The 23,506-nt window shown below is 44.1% G+C and overlaps 1 protein-coding gene across 9 annotated transcripts in view; it reads left to right on the forward strand.

Moving 5' to 3' along the window:
• KMT2E (lysine methyltransferase 2E (inactive)) overlaps window positions 1–23,506 on the forward strand; it is a 451,336-nt gene that overhangs the window by 171,987 nt on the left and 255,843 nt on the right. For all 9 annotated transcript variants that reach the window (XR_004540680.1, XM_033959237.1, XM_033959230.1 and 6 more), the window contains 2 exons: window positions 7,920–8,144; window positions 11,534–11,664. Coding sequence is in view for 8 of the 9 variants with exons in the window: in XM_033959237.1 (XP_033815128.1) it covers window positions 7,920–8,144; window positions 11,534–11,664 (356 nt within the window). In the remaining variant the exon portion in view is untranslated. The remainder of the gene's footprint in view (window positions 1–7,919; window positions 8,145–11,533; window positions 11,665–23,506) is intronic.

The following is a 23,506-nucleotide window of genomic DNA, read 5'->3' on the forward strand; positions in this document are numbered from 1 at the left end:
TACCTCTTGTATTGTCCTCTTCCTCATAGTGAGCTCCATTTAGCACTGCAATTTATCATTTTCCAGTCAACCAGTTCTTAACTCAGTCTCTTTGGGACCCATACCATGGATATACAATTTTATTTATAAATCATCTATACAGAACTTTGCCAAAGTTAAGAGGCTTACTAAGGTCATTTTATCAGAGTTTGGCCCAGATAACCATAGTTCTGTTGTGAGTCTATGGCCATAGTCCATCCAGCTGGCAGCCCAAAACAGGGGTCTTAAGTCCTTGCAGGGTCCCCAGGACCTTCTATATAACGTTTTATCTGTTGGACCCCCTCTTCCCCCATAGACACCCATGCACAGCCTGTGGGCACGCCAGATTCCCCTTCAGAGGGCTCCCTCTCCAGAGAGGAGCCTGCCTCTGGCCCAGCAAGATCAGTTAGAGAAGGACTGGTTTAATGCCTGGAACAAGATGCTGAAGCCATAACATAACTGCTCATTGAAAATAAGCTGAGTCACACTAACATATTTGTCACTTGTAGAGTTTGGGGAAATCATGTGACTGTAACCATGTGATTGTAGCCTACAGAAGAGTATTGTCTAGCAAATAAGAAAGTTTTTGTAAACTAGATGTTTGAAATAGAATAGAGCATGTCTACAAGGTCAGCATGTCCTCGGTGAGCATGTTGTTCATTTCCTTCTATTCCTGACCGAAGTGAAACCAATAGCATGTGGTGAGTTAAGTCATCAATTGTTGCTAAGGAAAAGTACTAATGAAGTTTGATTAACCAGAAACCATGTGTCTTGAATAGAACCAATAAGAATATTGTTGAAGTATGTAATTTGTAAATGGATTGTAATTGGAAGATGTACCAACTACATATGTTTAATAATGAATTAATTGATGATGTCATTGTCCCAGTAAAATGGCCAGTGACTTGTTTTTCAAGGAAACTTTTGGCTATCAGCTTACCAATTTCAGGAAGCGGTCAAAACGCTCCTCAAGGCCTTGACTATTAACCACACTTTTGTGTTGGATTTCTTCCTTGATCTCCTCTGAGATAGAATTAAGAATTGAGAGAAATATTTAAGAACTAAGGAGCATGTATATAGCCTGTCCACATAGTTATTTCAACCAAATAGTGTTAACAGTGTACACTTTATTTGTTACAGAGCAGAGCAGAAATGTATTATCGGGGAGGTTTCCACGTTTCCTTCCTTCTGTTTTCTTATAGTGGTTATCGATTGCTTTGGTACAAACTGAAGGTGGCAGTACAGCCCACTTGGAAAGGAGGTGGAGTTGAAAGATGTAGATGACATCCCTCTGCAATCAGTTTGTGAACACAGGTAAACTACCTATCATCTGCACTCCTAGGCACATCTACCGGAAAGAAGATTATCAAGATAAGAACCTAATCTTCCATTATGTTTGTGTGTATGTAATTGCTACATTTGCTTTCCATTATATCCTGTACTGCTGGGCTGAATAAACATTGAAGATAGTATGTCAGATCATGATTGAAGTTTGAAGAAATGTTTGACTTTTTGTTGTATTTAGTTTGATTGTGCTCCACAAGCACCTCCTTCTGCCCTTTTTTTCTTAAAGGGAACAAATGGCATTAGAATAAGTTATCTTAAACTTCCGTGGCTGGCATGATTGTTGCAGTTGTCCAGATCCGGCAAGACCTGGACTTTTGCAACAATCAAGACACTAGAAGAACTTTGTACATCAGAAAAGTTAGTGAGAATGGCAATTCCTCATGATATTTCATCAGCATATTCATTGCTGTTTGGGTACTGACTCGCCAGAAACTCAGAAGAACTGCCTTTTCATGCTTTGTCCAGCCTTCTTGAATAGTTATCAAGTTAGGCTTCTAAATGGGTAAATTGGGGCCTGGTCTTAAAATTGGTGATTTGCTTGGAATTTTTGAAAAAAGTTTAAAAACTGGGACATCTGATCTATATTGATAGTGTTTTGAAATCACTGTTTAACTGAATGGGTTTATCTCTGCTATTGAAAGAAATAATGCAGGTTAGATGATTTGGTTTTGCATCTTTTTACTCTTTTTGTTACTGTCTCTCTTGGGCAGATCCTGCTGAGGTTATGAATCTTAAAATCTGCATAATTATTGGTATTCTCATATGGCAGTATTATGATAGAATTTACCAGTTAGGAAACATGCTCAAGTTTCATAAGAAATTGATATCTTGATGAGCAGTTGGTTTTGTTAAATAAGATTTTTACTGTTATGTTAGTAAAGCATTGAGTAAATAATTTCAGCTGTTGAATAATATATCTTATCCCAGGACAAGCAGGCAGGTATTCTCACATATGGGTGACATCACCGACGGAGTCCTGATGTGGACGCCTCACAAGCAGACTTGCTTGAAGAAACTCGAAGTTTTGAGTCGCCCGCACCACGCATGCGCGAGTGCCTTCCCGCCCAGCGTAGGGCACGTCTCCTCAGTTCTTACTTTTCCGCAGAGCCGAGAAGTCCATTTTTAACTCTCTCCATTCGTTTTTTGCCTTATGCCTTCTCTAGAACCGCGGTTTGTTTGATTTTTTTCTCATGAATCGCTGTTTTTTCTTTTCTTTCTTTTAATTCTTTCATTTAAAAAAAAAAAAATTTCTTCCGTTCGGTTTTCGGGACAGGCCGCTCGGCCGTAGCCCAAGGCCTTCGATCTTGCGGCGGCTCTTTTTACTCCTATGCCCCGGCCTGACACAGGTTTTCAGAAGTGTACCTAGTGCTTGCACGCGATCTCCTTACAGACCCTCATCATCGCTGTCGTCAGTGTCTTGGGTCAAAGCATCATCCGAGATCGTGCCTGCCTTGTCAAACACTTCCCTTCGTGTTTTTCGGCGTCATCGTATTTTGGTGGATAAGCTCTTCCAGATGGAGTCTTCCCTCGCACCCTCCTCTTCGAAGGTGACCTTGGCCTTGATTCCTACCGAGGCTCCTCCTGCTTCGACAGCTTCCACCTCGAGCCTCACCAGACCTTCCTCGTTTGCAGTGGCTCTTCCTTCGACGACTTCTGCTGTATCTTCCCCTGTTCCCTCAGGTCTGATAGCTCAGCAGACACTTCCTCCGGTAGTGATTAAGGTGCCTAAGCTTTCCAAGCCAAGCACACTCACACTACCTCGAGGAAACCTCTAGCCAAAGCAGGTGGTCCGGTTTCAGACGCGGATCCATCCTTGCCGGCTTCTTTCCAGACCACGTTGGAGAAGCAATTCATTCAGTTCCTTACTAATATGGGACCGAAGCTTCTTCCTCTTCTCCAGCCTGGGCATTTAGGAGACTCCCGCGAGGTCGAGCCGCTTCCTTTGCCTCAGTCTCAACCACACTCTTTGCAGGGAGCAGAGTCTCTCTGTGAGTGTCTGGTCTGGCATCCAAGCACGAACAGCAAGGAGCAGATTCTTTGCCAGTGCCTCGGACGGAATCCTCACACTCTATTCAAGGAGCAGAGTCTTTGAGAGTGCATCGAGGTTCCTCCATCAAGCCTCCGGAGCTTCCACACTCTTTGCAGGGAGCAGAGTCTCTGCGAATGTCTGCTCTGATTTCCAAGCACGTATAGCAAGGAGCAGATTGCCAGTGCTTCGGACGGAATCTTCACACTCCAAGGAGCAGAGTCTTTGAGAGTGCATCGAGGTTCCTCCATCAAGCCTCCGGAGTTTCCATACTGTTTGCAGGGAACAGAGTCTCTGCGAGTATCTGCTCTGACATCCAAGCACGCATAGCAAAGAGCAGATTCTTTGCAAGTGCCTTGACTGGAATCCTCGCACTCTTTTCACGGAGCTGAGTCTTTGGGAGTGCATCGAGGTTCCTCCCTTAAGTCTCAGGGGCTTCGTTCTCCTGCATCCAGCCCATCCATTCTTTGGGGCATCGGCTGCTTTTCTCTCCGAGGCGAAGTCTCCTTATTCTTTGAGTTCAGCTTCTTAGCATCGTTCTCATCGAAGATCGAGGTTTTCATCGAGACATGCTTCCAGACAGAGCTCTTCTTCATATATGCCTCGATCTACATCTTTTTTCGACGGCGACTCCTCGTTCGAGGTTCCACTACCTCACCTCGGGGTTGCAGCGGCTTTGATTGCTTCGTCCGAGTCTCCGTCCTCTTTTGATGCTCTTTTTCATGCTGAAGCATCGTCTTCGACCCAGGCTGCCTCAACGTCCTCGAGTCCTTCTCGAGGTACAGCATTGGCAGATCAACTCTCTTTCTCATCTTTCTTCGTCAGAGGGCTTGTTGACTTGGATATTCACTTCGATACTGGTTTCCAAATACTCTAAGGAGTATCTTGAGGTCATTCCTCTTCCTCTACCTCCGTCCCTCCTTGACGAGAAGGGAAAACCATGGACAAATTTGGACGTCGCATCTATCAATATGCTCTGATGTCCTCCAGAGTCCTCAATTCTACTTTTCATTGAGTTTTGGGAAGTCATGGCTTTGTTATCACAACTCCGCTTGCATCTGCTTCAGTCATCCTATGATACTTTAGAGTGGTCTGCTGGGGCAGCGGCTTGCTCTGTAGCCATACGTCACCTTGCCTGGCTTCGTACCATTGCCATGGCCCCTACTCTTCCGGATCCTCTTCCATGATTCTATCGAGGCAGTGACCGCAACATTGTCTGACTACAAACAATCCTTTCCATCTATTGTCAGACCTGAGCCGAAGTCAGCCCCTGCCAATAACTACTCGCTGCTCCTACCTTTCAGCGGCGTTTTTTGCTCCGAGGCCGGCTCTTTTCAATTGCCCTGCTCCTAAACTACAGCAGCCTCAGAAGCAATAAAATTCTCAACCTTCTGCTGCACCTCAGGCTTCACAGCCTTTTTGCTGTCTCACACAGAGCATAACCTCCATCGTTCTTCTTCTGTCTTTTCTTCCCCTATAGGAGGTCGTCTCCATCATTTTTACCATCGATGTCCGACTTTTACATCCGACTTCTGGGTCCTGCCATCAGGCAGCTCAAGCTCTGCTTCGCCTCCATGCCATCGAGCCAGTTCCTCTGGAACAGCAGACCGGGGATTTCCTCCCGTTCCTTCCTTTTTCCGAGGAATACGGGCGATCTGTGACCCATGTTGGCTTTCAGGGCGCTTAAAAATTTTTCATCAAAGAAAAATTTTGCATGTTGTCCCTGGCATCCCTTTATCCTCTCATCAAGCAGAAAGACTGGTTATGCTCTCTGGATCTCACGGTGGCCTACACTCATATTCCCTTTCATCCGGCCTCCCGTCAGTACCTCAGATTTCGGGTGGGGAATCTGCATTATCAATACAGAGTACTACCATTCGCCTGGCCTTGTCTCTCACAGTGTTCACCAAGTGCCTGGTAGTGGTGGCAGCAGCAGCGCTAAGGAATCATGGTCTTCAGGTATTTCCCTACCTTGACGCCTGGCTCATCCAAGATTCAATATCTCAAGGGGTTATAGTAGCGACCCAACAGACTATCTGGTTGCTACAAAGTTTGGGATTCGAACTCAACTTTCCCAAATTCCATCTTCACTCCTCTCAGAATCTACATTTCATTGGAGCTGTTCTGGACACTGTCCCACTCAGAGCATTCCTTCCGCAACAACGTCTGGAAGCTCTTCTCCATCGTTCTCACTCAGTGTCTTCCCGCTCCTCCATCTGGGCGTGACACATGATGGTTCTCCTGGGTCACATGGCTTCCACAGTACACGTGGCTCCTTTTGCCAGACTTCACCTCAGAATTCCTCAGTGGACCCTGGCATCTCAATGGATGCAGGTTTCCACTTTCTCGACACATTCAAGTAACTCCTTCTTTGAAGCAGTCTCTCCGCTGGTGGATGCTCTCTTCCAATCTCTCCAGAGGCTTGCTTTTTCAAACGCCCCCTCATCAGAAGGTTCTCACGACAGATTCTTTGACTTACGGTTGGGGGGCTCATCTCGATGGTCTCTGTACTCAAGGCTACTGGACCAAAACAGATTGTCAGTGTCATATCAATCTTCTGGACCTCAGAGCGATCCTCACAGCTCTCAACGCTTTTCAGCATCTTCTTCACGCCCAAGTAGTCCTCATTCGGACGGTCAATCAGGTCGCAATGTTTTATGTCAACACACAGGGGGGCATGGGATCTGCCGCCCTCTGTCAAGAAACTTTGAATGTTTGGAATTGGGCAATCTGCCATAACACCTTCCTCAAAGCTGTTTACATTCAAGGGGCGGACAATCCCTTAGCGGACAACTTGAGTTGTCTTCTGCAGCCTCATTTCTAGACTCTCTATTCCTCGCCCCTTCATCACATTTTTTCTCAGTGGGGAACACCTCAGATAGACCTCGTTGCAGCTTCCCACAACTTCAACCTGCCTCAGTTCTGCTCCAGGATTTACACTCCTCTTCGTCTCGAGGCAGATGCTTTTCTTCTGGACTGGACGAATCTCTTCCTATTTGCGTTTCTTCCATTCCCTCTCATTCTAAAGATTCTGGTCCAATGGAAGACCGACCATGCCACCATGATTCTGATTGCTCCTCAGTGGCTCAGACAACCTTGGTTCTCCCTTCTACTTCAACTCAGCAGGAGGGAGCCTTTCCTTCTACCAGTTTTTCCTTCTTTGTTTATACAGAGTCACAGATCTCTGCTTCATCCCAACCTGCATTCTCTACACCTGACAGCTTGGTACCTTTCACTATAACTCCTCTTCAATTTTTCTCAATTTGTTTGAGATGTTTTGGAAGCTTCACAGAAGCCTCCTACTAGCCAATGCTATCACCAGAAATGGACTTACTTTTCTACATGGTGTTTCTCTCATCATAAGGAGCCTCAGCATTCCTCCTTATTTTCAGTTTTGGATTACCTTTTGCACTTATCTGATTCTGGCCTCAAGTCTACATCGATCCGAGTCCATCTCAGTGCAATTAGCCTATTGACGGGAAATCCCTCTCTGCTTGTCCAGTGGTTTCCAGATTAATGAATGAAGTATCTCTCTTGGAAAGTGGTGTTTCTCATTGCCCTCACTTCGGCTCGACGAGTCAATGAGCTCCAAGCTTTAGTTGCTGATCCACCTTTCACTGTCTTCCATCATGATGAGGTGGTCCTTCGTACTCATCCTAATTTCCTCCCTAAAGTGGTCTTGGAATTTCATCTCAACCACTCCATTGTTCTTCCAGTGTTTTTTCCAAAGCCTCGTTCTCATCCTGGAGAAGTTGCTCTTCATACTCTGGTCTGTAACGTGCTTTGGCTTTCTATTTGGAACGCACCAAACCACACAGAACTGCTCCTCAACTTTTGTCTCCTTTAATCCAAACAAGTTGGGACATCCTATTTTCTAAGCATACCATCTCCAACGGGATGGCTGCTTGTATCTCTTTCTGCTCTGCCCAGGCTGGCTTGCCCCTACACAGTAAAGTTCCAGCCCATACGGTTCGAGCTATGGTAGCTTCCGTAGTTTTCCTCAGATCTACACCTATTGAGGAAATTTGTAGTACTGCTACTTGGTCCTTGGTTCATACCTTCACCTCTCACTTTTGTCTGGATTCTTTTTCCAGACGGGATGGACAGTTTGGCCAAACATTATTACAAAATTTATTCTCCTAAATTGCCAACACTCCCACCATCCCATTTTGGTTAGCTTGGAGATCACCCATATGTGAGAATACCTGCCTGCTTGTCCTGGGATAAAGCACAGTTACTTACCGTAACAGGTGTTATCCAGGGACAGCAGGCAGCTATTCTCACAACCCACCTACCTCCCCTGGTTGGCTTCTCTGCTAGCTATCTGAACTGAGGAGACGTGCCCTACGCTGCGCAGGAAGGCACTTGCGCATGTGTGGTGCGGGCGACTTTAAACTTCGAGTTTCTTCAAGTAAGTCTGCTTGTGAGGCGTCCGCATCGGGGCTCTGTCGGTGACGTCCCTGGATAACACCTGTTACGGTAAGTAACTTTGCTTTCTGTTAAATAATAATCACTTACTGTGTTGCAGGGTTCAGCTCCTGAGATTGATCCTACAGATATTTCAAATTTTGGATGGGAGACTAAAATTAAGGCATGGATGGATCGTTATGAAGAAGCAAATATCAACCAATATAGTGAGGGTGTTCAAAGAGAAGCCCAAAGAATAGCATTGAAATTAAGTGATGAAAATAATTGTGTGATCAGCAAGTCCGATATGAATACCAATAATCTGATCTTCAGACCCCCAGTAGAGGTAGGTTAAATGCAAGTAATTAAAGGTGTGCCTTGTTAGGTTTTCTTTTTTTGTTAAAAGAAATATTCTTCCAGCGCAATAGGTGTGACATTCTTTATAAATAGGGTTATTTCCCCATATTTACATGTTCTGCAGAAGGAATCCACTCCAGATTTTTCACTATGTCTCTGTAGTAGTTTACTGATCAGTTTAGCGCTCTCTACAGTCTTTCCTTCTGCAAGCATGTCTGCAGCTGTGTGTGTTCTGTTCTCCCCATTTTATTGTTTTAAATTTGATGTAGTTTCGTCCCCTTTTCGGGGATTTTTGCATTTGAAGCTCTGCCTGCTTGTGAATTCACAGACGGCTCACTGGCTGATCCGTTTTGGGTACCTGTTAGCCAGTCTGCATAGTTTTCCTTGAAGCTCAGGGCTGTCCCTGAAGTAGTCTCACCTTCTGTTAAGTATAAGTTGAATGCAGATTATTAGGCACACTTAGGGGACTCAGCAGTGTTCCGCAGTGTGCCGGCTGCATTTCCACACCTCCGCCCATCCTGGTGTACATCTGGTGATCTGCTGGGGTGGAGGCATAGTCAGACAGAGGAGTGTGACCGGCAGCCCGAAGATCAGCTTTGTGAGAGTATTCCCAGCATTGTGGCAGTGAATTCTTGTACAGCTACTGAGAAAGAGCTGTGAGCAGGTAAAGTCCAGTGTCTCAGGTCACAGTGAGTACAAGGAGCTGACAGTTTATGAGAGATGTCGGGGAAAGTTTAAAAGTTTTCTGAGTTTCTGCATGTTCTCCTGTGTTCCCCCCCTTTGAAAAATCCTAACATCGCCATTTTTGTACTTTGGGAAGCGTGAGAAATATTGTGTTTTTGGTGCAAATTTGAAACCAGTGGCCATCTTGGACTTTTAGCAATCTTTTTTTCTTCTTCTTCTCCTCCCTGCTTCTTCAAAACTTCAAATTTAGCCTAAAAAACTGCTGGTACCTTAAGGTCTCCTCATGTGAATTCATACCTGGATTGTGCAAAATTAGCGTTTTTAAAGCATCCTTGCTCCACGTGCTGCGTGGCATAGCTGTGTGTGTGTGTGTGTGGGGGGGGGGGGGGGTGCTGTAGCAACCTGCTTACCTTTTCCTCTACAGAAGCAGGTGATAAGATGCTCAGCTAGCCCGGCAGAGCAACCCTCCATTGCTTTCGGGACTTGGCACGGCTGGTTCTTCGGTCAGCCTAAGACATGCGTATTTAAGTCATCTAAGGGTAGCTCTATGCCCCAGGAGCTGGATGCGTTCTCTAAAATCCTGAGGATTTATATGTACTCAGAGTTGGAAAAAAAAATATGTGGTGTTCTGAGCAGTTGCCTTTCCTTCCCAGGGTGTTTTTGGATGGCGTAGTGTCTTCGGACATGTTCTCGCCTCTGCCTGATCCAGCTGTTGATCTGCCTGTTCATGATTTGGGGGATCCAGATGCTGATCCTGACCTCTCTGATCCCTGTTTGACAGTGCAACCCTACCAGGATTGGGAGATCCAGCCTTGTGTGCTGGATCCTTAGATCTTTTGGGGGCTCCGGATCTTGGTGACGATCCTACTGTCTTATGGTTAATCAAGTTTGCAGCTCTGCCTGGTCTTTCTGCTGCATCTTTTCAGGAATTGAGCTTAGCCACTCAGCTGGCTCTGTCCACTTCTCCCTGGCTTTGTAGTAGGCGCAATCTGCAACCTTTCCCTCGCACCCGAATATGAGTTTATGGTCTCTGAGCAGTTTGACTCTCTGGAAGGTACCTGATTGTAAACCGCTTAAATAACTTTGATAGGTGGTATATAAATACCTAATATAAATAAATAAATAAAAATAAAATAAAATAAATTGAAGATAACCTAGATATCATCGGCATCACGGAAACATGGTGGAATGAGGACAATTTCTGGGACACTGTGCTACCGGGATACAAGTTTTACCGCAGGGACAGAGTAAAAGAAAAAAAGTGGGGTATTGCCCTATACATAAAAGAGAAAATTGATTCTACCAGAGAGAACATGCCGGAAACGAACAATAAGGTAGAGTCTCTATGGGCCAAAATACTGGGAACAAATGGAACGGATACGAAGATCGGCATCCACTGCCGACCCCCAGGGCAGTCCGAAGAGACTGATGGAGAAATGACGGACGAGATTAAGCAAGGGAGGCAACATAGTTATCATGGATGACTTCAATTATCTGGGGATAGACTGGAACCTAGGCAACTCCAGCTGCAGTAAAGAGACCAAGTTCCTGGATGTGGTAGGCAATTGCTTCCTGGAACAACTTGTAATGGAAAATACGAGAGTGAATGCAATTCTAGACTTAATTCTAAATGGACTATGAGGACCAGCACAAGGTATAGAAGTAGAAGGGATGCTGGGAAACAGTGATCACAACATGATCCACTTCAACCTGGACACAGGAACGAAAAATCGATCCAGAACGATGGCCACAGCACTGAACTTCCGAAAATGGAACTACAAAGGGATGAGAGTCATGGTGAGGAAGAAGATTAGGAAGAGGATAAGCACTGTAAATACGCTAGAGCAAGAATGGTCCCTTTTCAAGGACACAGTCAAAGAGGCACAAAATCTATATATTCCGCGTATCAACAAGGGTTCCAAGAGGAAAAAGAACAAAGAACCGGCATAGGAACTCAGATTTTCCAACCCTCCAGCAAACAGCTTCCACCGGCAGACAGCCTGAAAGCAATCATATTCCTATAGCATACCTAAATTATGAAATCAACTCCCTCCTGCCATTAGGGCAGTTGATAACCTACTGACCTTCCGGAAAGCAGTAAAGACGCTTCTTTTCATGGACTGGATCAATTCTGGTCTCAAACTTTGACAGACCTTGCTTCAATGTACCTTCCTCAGAACACCTATGCCTGCTATCCAGTTCTTCTACTGTTCACTGCAGATATGTTAATACCCATTCGTGACTCTATGATTTATTTTCTTAGATTCTGCCAAGCATGTTTTCTTAGTCACATTTTCTATAAATTGTAAGTTATTGATTCTATAGCTTTGTGATTTGATCCTGTAGCATGTTATTGACTGTCTCTGTTCCTGAAAACTTTGTGTATGTATCCTTATAACCCGTTCTAGGCTCCTGGGGAGGACGGACTATAAAAATGAATAAATAAATAAATATATTAAGCAAGCTAATACCATAAAACAATAACTAGTGCCAGGCACTAATTACAACTGAACAGCCAAATTAAGTCCACCATTTTTAGACTAGATTTGAACTTGCATCTCTCAGTGTAAGATATATATATATTTTTTTTGTAATTAATTCTGTTTCCCTCTATAATAATGCTTCCTTCATATTTTCATTTATGTATCAGTTCTGCTTCCTAAAACTTCCTTTTTTTGTGTCTCTTCTTTCTAGAGCTCAGTGCAAAAAAATAAGAAAATCCTTAAAGCTGTCAAAGATTTACCTCCTGATACTCTTATTATTGAATACAGAGGAAAGTTCATGCTGCGAGAACAATTTGAAGCTAATGGATATTTTTTTAAAAGGTAACCTGTTTTACTTTGAGTTGTAAAATCTGCAATTTAAATAATCTGTTAAAATATGCTAATTTAACACAGTATGCACATAGAAAAACAAGGTTGGAAGGAAACTCAAGAATTTAATTAGTATCTCCATGTTGAATTTGTTGTACCTAAATCATACCAAGGAAAATGTCCAATCTACTCTTAAATATCAGATGTCACGTCTTGCTAGGTAACTTGTTTCATGAGTCTAACAATTTTCACAGAAATATTTTTTTAAACATTTTTATAGTAAAACATGCTGCTTCAGTTCCTGTGTACAGTGGAGAAGATTAGTTATTTGTAATATCCCTTCTTTATGTATATAAGGACTGCAGTGAAGTCACTCCATATTATTTTTCCATTAAGCTAACCCCCCTGTTCTACGAAACCACGCTAGTGGTTTCTAGTGTAGGGAGCCGCGCTGAATAGCCCTTGCTGCTCCCGACGCTCATAGGAACTCAATGAGCATCGGGAGCAGCATGGGCCATTAAGCGTGGCTCTCTGCACTAAAAACCGCTAGCGCGGTTTCGTAGAAGAAGGAGGTAAATAAACCAACCCTTTCCCTCAGAAACTGTACCATGGAGGATGTGACTGTTACAAGCGCTCTTATCTCAGTCATAATGAGATATGATTGCTGTTCCATGCCTAGATCTTGTCATAGGCCTCATAGATGTATGTCTAATCTTACTACAAAATATATTATGGCTTATGTTTATGAACTGTATTCTAATATATTTGGTAGAGTTGATTTAATGTTAGTCTGTCAGGAGTAAGGTATCAATTATTTAAGAACTTGAGTCAGTTAAATATTGGGAATAAGTTAAATTCTTTAACTATTGCTGTTTTAACTTTGGAGGCTTTCTGGTTCAGGGAATCCCTGTATTGGGAGGAATGTTCCTGTTATCCCAGGACAAGCAGGCAGCATATTCTCACATGTGGGTGATGTAATCCGTGGAGCCCCAGTATGGGCAGTTTTAAAAGTGTATTGCCACTTTTCATTTTTAGAAACTTCGCGACTGCCTACACTATGCAAGTGCCTTCCTGCCCAACGTAGGCTCGCGGTTCCTCAGTTCTTCATTTTCTGTGGTGTGAAGAAGTTGTTTTTTTGACTGAACTCTGTTCAGTTTGCCTGCATTCTAAATTTCTTGTCTTATTTACTATTAAGATGGGTATAGATAGGGCTCATTCAAAAGCAAAGGTTCTAAATTAAAAAAAAACTAACTTTGTTTGGATGGGGATTTACGTCGAGGAATTGTCTGGGTGGATACGTCTGGGAAGGAGTGGAAATGCGATGGGCAAAACTGAAAGGAGTGATTGGAAGGGCGACAAACCTTTTTTGTTAGGCAAGTAAAAGTAAGAGAAAAAGAAGGCTGCTTTGGTTCTCAAAAGTAGTAGCTGAGAAGGTAAGGAATAAGAGGTTAGCTTTCATAAACTACAAAAGATCGCAGAAAAAGGAGACGGACAAAAATATCTGGAAAAGTTAAGAGAGGCTGGTCGTGTAGTCAGGAAAGCAAAGATACAAATGGGATAAAAAAATAGCTGACACGATATAAAAAGGATGGAATTGGTCCAGAGAAAGGCTACTAAAATGGTGTGTGGTCTTCGTGATAAGGTGTATGGGGACAGACTTAAAGATCTCAAACTGTATACTTTGGAGGAAAGGTGGGAGAGGGGAGATATGATAGAGACGTTTAAATACCTATGTAATATAAATGTGCATTAGTCGAGTCTCTAATTTGAAAGGAAACTCTGCAATGAGAGAGCATAGGATGAAGTTAAAGGTTCAGCATATCATTCCTATCTACTGGAAAAGATATTATCAAGGTAAGAACCAATCTCTTTTTCTATTACCCCAATATTGACTCGGTAAATGTTACACCAGAGAATGTAAGGGATATAAAAATTATTTGATGAAATCAAGGAATGCTTTATGGAGCAACTGGTTTACGAACTGACAAGATGCAAAACAATTCTAGATCTAGTCTTTAGTGGAATGCATGATTTAGTGCAGGTGGCAATAGTGCTAGGGCCACTTGATAACAGTGATCATAAAGTAAGTATATACAGGAAATTCAATACATTAGCATTTAACTTAAAAAAAATAAAAAAGGAGACTATAATCACATGAGAATTGAAAAAGAAAAGAAAAAGAAATTTAGAGGAGCAGCTGCAAAGGTCAAACATTTACATCAGGCATGGATGTTATTCAAAAATAAGGTAAACCAAAAAAAGAGTGGGGAAGGGACTGAATACATCAACCTAAGGAACAAATGTAATTTTATTGTAAATTAAAATAACTTAAAATCATATGATATATGTAAAACCAAGCCTTATGAAAAGTCCAAGTCTTGTTATTCAAAAATACCATCCTGGACATAGGAAGAAGTGACGTCAAGGATGGAGATGGCTGCTTAAGGCTGGTTTGCCTTCAAGAATTTTCAGTATTGCAAGCTAAAATTGTTTCCCCAAACAATTAGTGCTTGACTATCTTAGAATGACGATCTACAAGAAGTTGGAGAAATTTGAGTATACAGCAGAGGTAGGAGATCGTGCGAGGACTGAGCCGGGATCATGTGCTGTCGAACAGAAAAAAATGTTGCCAGACTAGCTTGCTTCTAATGTGGAGGAACTCAAGATGTCACTAAAGGAGCATTCATGCTGTGATTTATGGACCTGAAGCAGGACATCCCAGGAATTCGCCAGGATTGTTAATCGGCATATGCTGATTTGAAAATGGAACTGGGGGGCATATGTATATGTGTGGAGAAGGTGGAAGGAAGAATTGCAACAGTGTCTAAGGAGGTGCTGGTGATATAGACAAGCTGCCAAGACCTTGTTTGGTTAAACCTTGCTCAAGAGAGACTCATTTTGGGAGATTATTCAATTTCTGAGAAATAGTGGATGCAAGTATCGCTTTTGTTTTTGGCTCACAGTAAATGGGAAACCATGTAAGGTCAAAACTGCTGAGGAAGCCTGGGTCATGCTTGAAGAACTAGGCAGCAATAATTTACTAACCTCACCTCAGCAGTCTCTGAATCATACAGAACTGTCCAGAGACTCAGCATGCAGTTGGCTGTGGGAGGCCGCAAGAAAGCTTTTAAGACTATGAATTGACTTTGATGCAATGGTGTTTCTCTGATTGAGAGCTATGTTACTTTGGTCTTACTGCAAGATCTAAATTTCAGTGTGGTATATACTTGGTGACCGTATATGAGGTGGGGGAGTGTGGGAGTCATTGGTTCCTCATTACCCTTGCATCAGTATATTGGTTGTGTGGAGATTTAAGAACATAAGAAGCTGCCTCCACTGGGTCAGACCAGAGGTCCATCGCGCCCAGCGGTCCGCTCCCGCGGCGGCCCATCAGGTCTATGACCTGTGAAGTGGTTCCTGACCATTTCTATAAAATACTTCTACTTCTATCTGTACCCCTCAATCTCCTTATCCTTTAGGAACCTATCCAAACCTTCCTTGAACCCCTGTAATGTGCTCTGGCCTATCACAATTGATGCTATATGGTCCCATTGTAATCTTTGGAGGCAGGTCGTAGATTCTGACATTGATCCCATTCATATATCAAACCATGCCCCTGTATGGGTTAAATATTCTGGTCTGGGGAGCCTTAAGGACTCAGGACTTTGGAGGTTAAATGAATCTGTTGAAGTCCAATGAGGTGTGTGAGGATATTGTACTCAATATTCAGAGTTATTTGGCCACTAATGATAATGGGGAAGATCCGGATTCTATCTTATAGGATGCTCTGAAGACTATTTTGCGGGGTGTTTTGATGAAATGGGGAGTGGGGGGTGGTGAGGAAGAAGAGACCGAGGGAGCAAGTTTCTTTGGAGCTTCAAGAGAAATTATTGGTGTTAGATTTAAAAAAAACAAACCAAAGCAACCCGAGACCCTCAAATTTTGAAGTTGTTGCAGCAGGTGAAGGTGGATGGAGCTCACTCAATTACAAATAGTGGAAGTGGACTTTGCTTGCCTGTGATTGCAACAGAAAAATTTTGAGTTTAAAAATAAATCAGGGCCAATGCTGACTAGGTTTTTGAAAGCATACACTAGAGCTTAATATCTAGAAGATCAAAGGAGTGGGTGATAACATGCTATATACTGATCGGGATATAGCTCACCATTTTGTGGATTATTTCTCTTCTTTATATAGTCAGGAATCTATGGGAAGGCTAGATAGAGTAACAGCTTACTTATCTAATATTCAAATGCCAAGATTGTCTGAAATGGAGAGGGAATGGTTGGATTTTCCCATTACTGAAATGGAAATCCTTACTTCCATCAATCATTTGAAATCTGGCAAGATACCAGTGCTGGATTGTTTCTCAGGACACTTACAAAACGTTTGCAGTGGAACTGATGTGCCTATTACAGAAGGTGGCCAATGGCCTATTGGAGAGATCATCCATATCTCCTTCTATGATGATGGCGGGAATTTCTGTCCTTTTAAAACCATGGAAAGGCTCTTCAGGGTGAGAATTGATATTAAGATAATTGTAAAAATTTTATCTGACAGACTGGTTACGTTGTTGCTAACTTTGGTTTATCAGGATCAGTCTGCTTCATTCATAGAAGGGGGGGGTGGAAGATAATATTAGACGTCCTCTGCATTTCATATGGGAGGCCCAGCACATCCGGACAGAAGTAGTGTTGTTATCTGTCGATATTGAAAAGGCATTTGACAGGATGTGCTGGGCCTTCTGTGACAATGTCTAAAGTGGAAATTGGTGAGCGTTTTTCTCAGGGGGTCAAAGCTACGAGTATGTTTACTTTCCCACAAGTGAGGATAAAGGTTAATGGGGTATACTCGGATCCCTTCAAGATTGAGAGGGGCATGAGACATGGTTGCCCCTTGTCCCTGCTTTTGTTTGCTTTATACATTGAGCCGCTTGAGGTTTTGGTGAGGGGTATGCAGTGGGAGAAAAGAACCATAAGATTGCTGTATTTGCCGATAACTTATTATATGTTCAGTCCCCTAGGTTAACGTTACCTGTACTTATTTGTGAGTTTGAGTTATTTGGGGCAGTTTCAGAGTTTAAAATAAATGAGAAAATCTGAATTGCTGGGATTAACTATTATGGAGAGGGATGAGGCCTCTTTGAGGACATTTTTTCCTTCTAAGTGGGCACCAGGTGGTGTTTGATATCTGGGGGATGCAGGTGCCTTGGGATCTCATGCGGTTATATGCATACAATTATCCTATTCTTTTCAACTAATCTACAGAGCTCTATCTAGCTGGTGGGGCCAGATTTCAGGTCTTAAAATGAATATGCTACCTCACTTTCTGCTTGCAGAATGCTTTCAATCATCTTTTGACCTTTGCCTCCTTCCCAGGGAGCTGCTCCTGCCCCCTCAGTTTTTTTTTGTGCATGCAAGTTGCTCAGAAGTGTTTCTGGTCTGCGGTTTTATTATTTTCGGGTATTTTTTCAAAGCATTTGGTCAGAGGCTTGGTGCCCAGAGTTTCCAACTTATTGTGACCTCTGCCTGGGAGAAGATGAGACTCAAGCTGCTGAAGTCTGCTGCTAGCAGGATTAGCCCTTGGGGACACCTCAGCTATCTAGCCAGGTTTTATATTTTTTGAGCTCAGGGATCATCCCTTGCATAGCTGCTCACATCACATTTATCAGGACCTTGATCACAGGCTGTTTGACTCATTCCAGGCTTAGCACAGTGAGTAAGGCTATTTTGGCTATGGGGAAAATTGGAGGAGGGTTCTACAAAACTAAAATTTAAAGGTTTCTGCAGCCAAAGTCAAGGATCTCCACCTCTAAAACTTTTTCCTTGCAATGTTTGTACTTCAGGGAAGTCCCCATGGGATATTTTCGGTATGATTTATTGGTGGCATCCATCTTGGATTTTAAACAATTTTTTCTAAAGTCTCCATTTGCCTCAAAACCTCTCGATTTTAGTTAAAGTCAACAGGGATGGACACCTTAGGCCTTCCTACTTCTATATCATGCCAGGTTTGCACTGGATTGCTGGCCGAGGAGTGTCCATGTCCTGCATTTGACGGAGAGCACTGGGGAAGATATGGGAGCTTTTGTCTCAGCCTCTCTAAGTCCTCCAGGACTGGGAATCCACAGGAGTCGTGTTCTCAAGGGAAGAAACTTTCCAGAGCCCTTCGAAAGAGCATTAGCCAAGCACAGATGCATGGTGGCCACAGAGCCCCAGAGGACTGAAAGGGAGGTTCCCGCTGTGGTCCTTGGATTTTATGAGCCTTATGTGGAATGCCTTTTGAACGTCCAAGGGTCTTCAGCATCTCTGTTCAGCACGACAGAGATGGTGGCACTGGGGATCTCCTCTTGCATATGCCCCGACGAAACAAGGACACAGAACTGAACCAGAAGGTTCAGTCTGATATAGTTTGGAAGATGGAAAGTCTTGATTCCATATCACTGTTGTCCCAGGATGCAGTTTCTTTGTCAGTCTGGTTTTGTGCATGAGAGCAGCGGTCAAGTAGCGGTAGTGGCCTTGGATCAGGGGGAAGACATCACAGTTCACCAGCTGTTCATTCTACCTTGCTACGAGAATTGAAGCTAGAAGTTCCTCCAGCCCCCTCATTTCAGTGCTCAATTATGAGCGGCTCAGTTGCTTTGACCACGTTCTTTACCTTGCATTCAAACATCACAAAACTGGTCATGGACCACTGGGAGTCTCCAGAAAGGTCTCTGTGAGTGACCTAAGACTATGGTCAAGCTTTACTTATAGTAAATGATAAAGACCTGAATGGTCCGTTTCCAAAAGCTTTTGTTCAGTCAAAGGTAGCTTCACTGGTGACACAGGTCACCAATAGAACCTCCTTGCTTTAGTGAAGGAGGTGTGATGTTAAAAAAAATACAGGGCCGTGAAGTGGACAAGGTCCTCAAATGACAATTTGAAGCTTTAGCCCTAGGGATTAAGGCAGCAGCTGTATGTATGACTACTGACCCTCAAGCCTTGCATTGAAGAATGCTGGTGTAGAAGGACTGAGGTTGAACTAGACACTAAAGAATGACACAGGATTGTTATCTGCAGGGACGGGGAATGGTAATGAATTTTGTTACTGTGTCTTTCTCTAGATGAAGGTCCCCAAATGCTCCTATCTGGGGTGAATTATGTAGCTGATGTTCTGTATGATATCATTAGAGTTTTGAACAAGCATGGCAAAGGAGAAAGAAATAAAGCTGGTGAAAACTTAGTACAGTTTTGTCAATTATGAATACATATTTCCAACACCTCAAACGTTGCAAGTACACATGGACCTCTCCAAATGACATGTATCAAAATCAAATTGACTAAATCTGCATATCAAAATCAAATTGACTATATCTGCATAGGAAAGAAATGGAAATCTGCAGTTTTGACTGCAAGGACTAAACAAGGAGCTGATTGTGGAAGCAACCTGGAAGCCTAGAAGTGCAGGGTTGGATGCATTAGTCCAGCTGTGGCCAGAAAACGAGCTCTTGCATGGTTTCCCTCTTGGCCTTGCTAAGGCGAGTAATCTGGTGTTCAGAGTCCTAGTGGTTCCCTATTGGCCCCACAGACTATGGTATGCAGACCTAGTTTGCCTTCAGAGGGACAAATGCCTCAGACTGCAGGTTTAAGTAGATCTTCTCACTCATGGACTGGTCTCTATCGAGAATCCGGAAAACGTTGGACTTATGGCATGGCTCTTGAGCAGGTGGCCCTCACAAGCAAGAGTTACTCAGACATGATAGCCGTCTATGGTAGCAGCCTATTCCAAGGCTTAGAATTCTTGTCAGCACTAGTGTGCTGTGGATTATGTAGAGCCCTTATGAGCTCTGATTTTAGGAGTCCTGGACTTTTTGTAAGAGGTACTTCAGAAGGGTCAGTTGATTGGATTGCTGAAGTTGCAGATAGTAGGCCTTTCCTATTTTCCAAACTTAGGGGGAAAGAGGCTCTTTGGCATCTCATCCAGATGTTGCCCAGTTCATTAAAGGGGCTCTTTGGTTATGCCCTCCAGTGCAACTTCCTTTCTCTTCCTGAATCTTAACACCTTATTACAGGGTTTCAGTAGAGTTCCATATGAGCCCTTTCACCATCAACTTTTCAGTCTGTTTGGTCACCTTAAGAACAAAACATATTATCACACCCAAGTCCCGCTCCTCTTTCTTGCACAAAGGTTCTTCACCCCTTAAACCAGGGGTGTCCAACCCGCGACCCATGGGCCCCATGCGGCCCCATGAAGAATTCTGTGCGGTCCCGCTCATGATGCGTTGTTTTCCTCTGCCGGCTCCCTCCTCCATCTTGCTGCAGAGTTTGCTTAAAGCCGCGAGCAGCAGATCCTATGTGCCTCTTGCGGCTGACCCGGAAGTGTTCCCTCTGATGTTGTGACATCAGAGGGAACACTTCCAGATCAGCCGCAGGAGGCGCATGGAAGACGCTGCTCGCGGCTTTGAGCAAACATTGAGGCAGGGCTTTTACTCCAAGAGCCGCAAGTTCAGTGCCGCCTGTAACTTCAGCTTGATCCTGGGGAGCCCATAGTGGCCGAACATCAACGCGGCCACTGAGGAGGATCTGATGACCCTGCCGGGGGTGAGCCAGGCCGGGGCAGCTGCAGGTGGCACGTGCGCCCATCAAGCCCTTCCCCGGCGTGCACAATTGCCGACCCTTGCTGCGCGTGGCCAAGTGGAACCTGCAAGCTGCTCCATGGACAAGGCCAACAACACAGTGCTCTGCATGACCTTGCTGGAGAACGGATAAGGGATCAGCAGTATTAAGCAAGTGCTTCACTTGGCCCTGAGGGGTAATTTGGGTGTGAATGCTGTGCTGCTGATGGGTTTGTGAGGGGGGGGGGAGAAATGCTGATTCTGCACAGGGAAGGGAATGGGGGAAGAGAAATGCTGCTGCACTCAATAGGGGAGAGAGAGGGAAGGATGGAGAAGGAAAAGGGAGAGGAATGAGAGATGTCAAGTCCATGGGAGGGAGAGATGCCAGGGGAGGGAAAGAGACAGATGCCAGGCCATGGGAAAGGAAGGAAGGAAGGATAGAAAGGAATGAGAGGGGATGCCAGATAATGGAGGGGGAGGGGAAGGGGGAGTTGGAAGGAGAGGAGAGATGCCAGGGCATGGGGGAGGGAAGGGAAACTAAGGAGTCAAATACCAGACCAGAGGGAGAAGAGGTGCTACAGAGGAGGTACCAGGGCATGAGGGGAGGGAAGGAAAGGAGAAGAAAGAGATGTCAGAGCATAGGGGAGGGGTGGAGACAGAAAAATGGAGAGGGGGTAAAGCTGAACTGAATCATATACAAAGGAGAGAAGAAGCACAGGATAGACAGTTTATGAAAGGAGCATAGAAAGGGAAGATATCATATGGAACGGGGAGAGAACAGACAGAGAAATGGAAGGGGCAGAGATAGAGGGCAGACAGTGGATAGAAGGGGCTGATGCTGCATGGAAGACAGAGAGAGGACAGATGCTGTCTAGAAAGAAGAGTGAGGATAAGATGATTAAAGCAAGTGGGATTTGTTCAGAGATGGGGTTTTTTCTTGGGGTGGGAGGGTATTAAAAGAAGTGCCAGATTGAGCATGGGGGGAGAGCTTATGGGACCAGAAACAGAGGACAGAGAGAGATGGTAGGCAATGGTCTGAAGGGAGAGAACTTAGACCTGGGGTAGTGGAGAAGAAGAGGGAAAAAAGATACTTGAAGGGAGAACTGTTGGGAAAAGAAAGAAAGAAATTGTGGGCCTGGAGAAGGGAGGCAGACAGGGGGAGAGATGGGATGGGGGGACAGTTGGGAAGAGAAAGGGAGAGAAGTTGGATCTGGGGATGGGAGGGAGGGAAAAATGTTAGGCCTGTGGCTGGAAGGCAGAGAGATGCATCATTTCTCTCTTTTTTCCTCCATTTCATTGTTCAGCATCAAGGGGGAAGGGAAGAAGAAAAACAAAAGAGAGGGAGCAAATTGTTGGACCATGGAGATAGAGGAGGAGAGATGGAACCATGGGAGGGCAGGAAGGAAGAGAGTTGGAATAAGATGATGCTAGGGGATGGAAAGAAAGGGACAACGTTATAGCCTGACCAGTGGAGAGAGGGAGGGGGATTTTGAAAGTGGTGAGCCATGTGGATGAGGTCAAAATGGAGATGACGAGATGAGTGAGAGAGCAGTGAGTGCAGTGGTAGAAATGTGGTAATAGGGAGTAGATAGAAGGGAATAGGAGGCTGGGAAAGGAGTGAGATGGAAAATGGGAGAGCTGAACATTTAAAAAGAAGAAGGGTGAGAAGGAAGGCAAGATTTGAGTAGACAGAGGCAGAAAAGTAAAAGTTAAGAAAGCTGAAAGGGAAAAATCAATACGTTGAAGCAGGCATAAGAAGGAAATGGAATGAGAGAAGAGGAGAAAAAAATGGACAGCAGACACTGGGAAGAGAATAGTTGAAGATAGAGAAAAAACAGAACTGGGACCAAGATGATGGAAAAACAAAACATCCAGTCAACAAGGTAGAAAAAATGGTTTTATTTGGAATTTATTAACTGGAATATGTTAGCTTTGGGATATGTGCATCATAATTATTTTTGTATTCAGTGGCTTAGTCATATACAGCTGATTTAGGGGAGGAATGAGCCCAAAATTAGTGGATGGGCACCAAAGTTTCTCCTGCCTGAGTGCAATTTATAAATACTCGAGTTAGTGGGGATTCCCAAGCCCTGCCAACCGAAGAGATCTTCCTCCAGTCTGGCAACTCAAAATCTCCAAGCTTTGCAGCCAATGGTAATATCCTCAAGCTGCCCCTGCTTTCATAAGAACATAAGAAATGCCTTCACTGAATCAGACCCTTGGTCCATCTAGTCTGGCGTCCCGCACACGCGGAGGCTTAACTAGCTGCTTCCTGATGAAGACCTAGGTGTTCCTTGATGAGACCTTATTTACCTGTATCCCTCAATGTGATTTGCAAGGAGGTGTGCATCCAACTTGCCCTTGAATCCCATAATGGAGGTCTCCGTCACAACCTCCTCTGGGAGAGCTTTCCAAGCGTCCACCACTCGCTAAGTGAAACAGAACTTCCTGACATTTGTCTTGGGCCTGTCACCTCTCAATTTCAGTCCATGACCTCTCATCCGAGTCACATTTGACAACGTGAATAACGATGCTTCTTGCTCTATTTTGTCAAATCCTTTTAGTATTTTAAATGTCTCTATCATATCCCCATGCAGTCTTCTCTTCTCAAGGGTGAACAAGTTCAGTTTTCTGAGGTGTTCTTTGTAGCTCAAATTTCCCATATCTTTTACTAGCTTTGTGGCTGGCCTCTGCACCCTCTCCAGCAGGGTTATATCCTTCTTTAGGTAGGGAGACCAATGTTGGATACAATACTCCAGGTATGGCCTGACCATTGCTCTGTAAAGCGGAATTATGACATTAGCCGATCTACTTGTGATTCCCTTCTTTATCATGTCCAACATCCTATTTGCTTTCTTTGCAGCCGCTGCGCATTGTGCCGATGGTATCAGGGTCCCGTCTATCAGTACCCCCAGGTCCCTTTCCTGTTCGCTCTTGCCCATTGTCACAGGGAGGAGGGAAGGTAGCAGCTCTGCAATATTGCTGCCAGCTGCAGAACTTGGGAAGTTGGAGGGGGAGGAGGTGGCTTTCAGTTGGTGAGGCTTGGGGATCCCTACTAGCTACAACAGGGGAGATGTTCATTTTGAGGGAGCCTAAGCTCAAAGTGGGAAGCCCAAAAAAGCAGTAATATTTACCCTGATTAAACAAGTTTCAAGTTTATTAAAGTTTTGATTTGAATGCAATATCAAGTATTTTCAATGCATATAACAATAATAATTTGGGGGGACAAATAAAAACCATTTAATACAATAAACATACAATCT

The sequence above is a fragment of the Geotrypetes seraphini genome, chromosome 9 (assembly GCF_902459505.1).
Source record: "Geotrypetes seraphini chromosome 9, aGeoSer1.1, whole genome shotgun sequence".
NCBI classification, from domain to species: domain Eukaryota; kingdom Metazoa; phylum Chordata; class Amphibia; order Gymnophiona; family Dermophiidae; genus Geotrypetes; species Geotrypetes seraphini.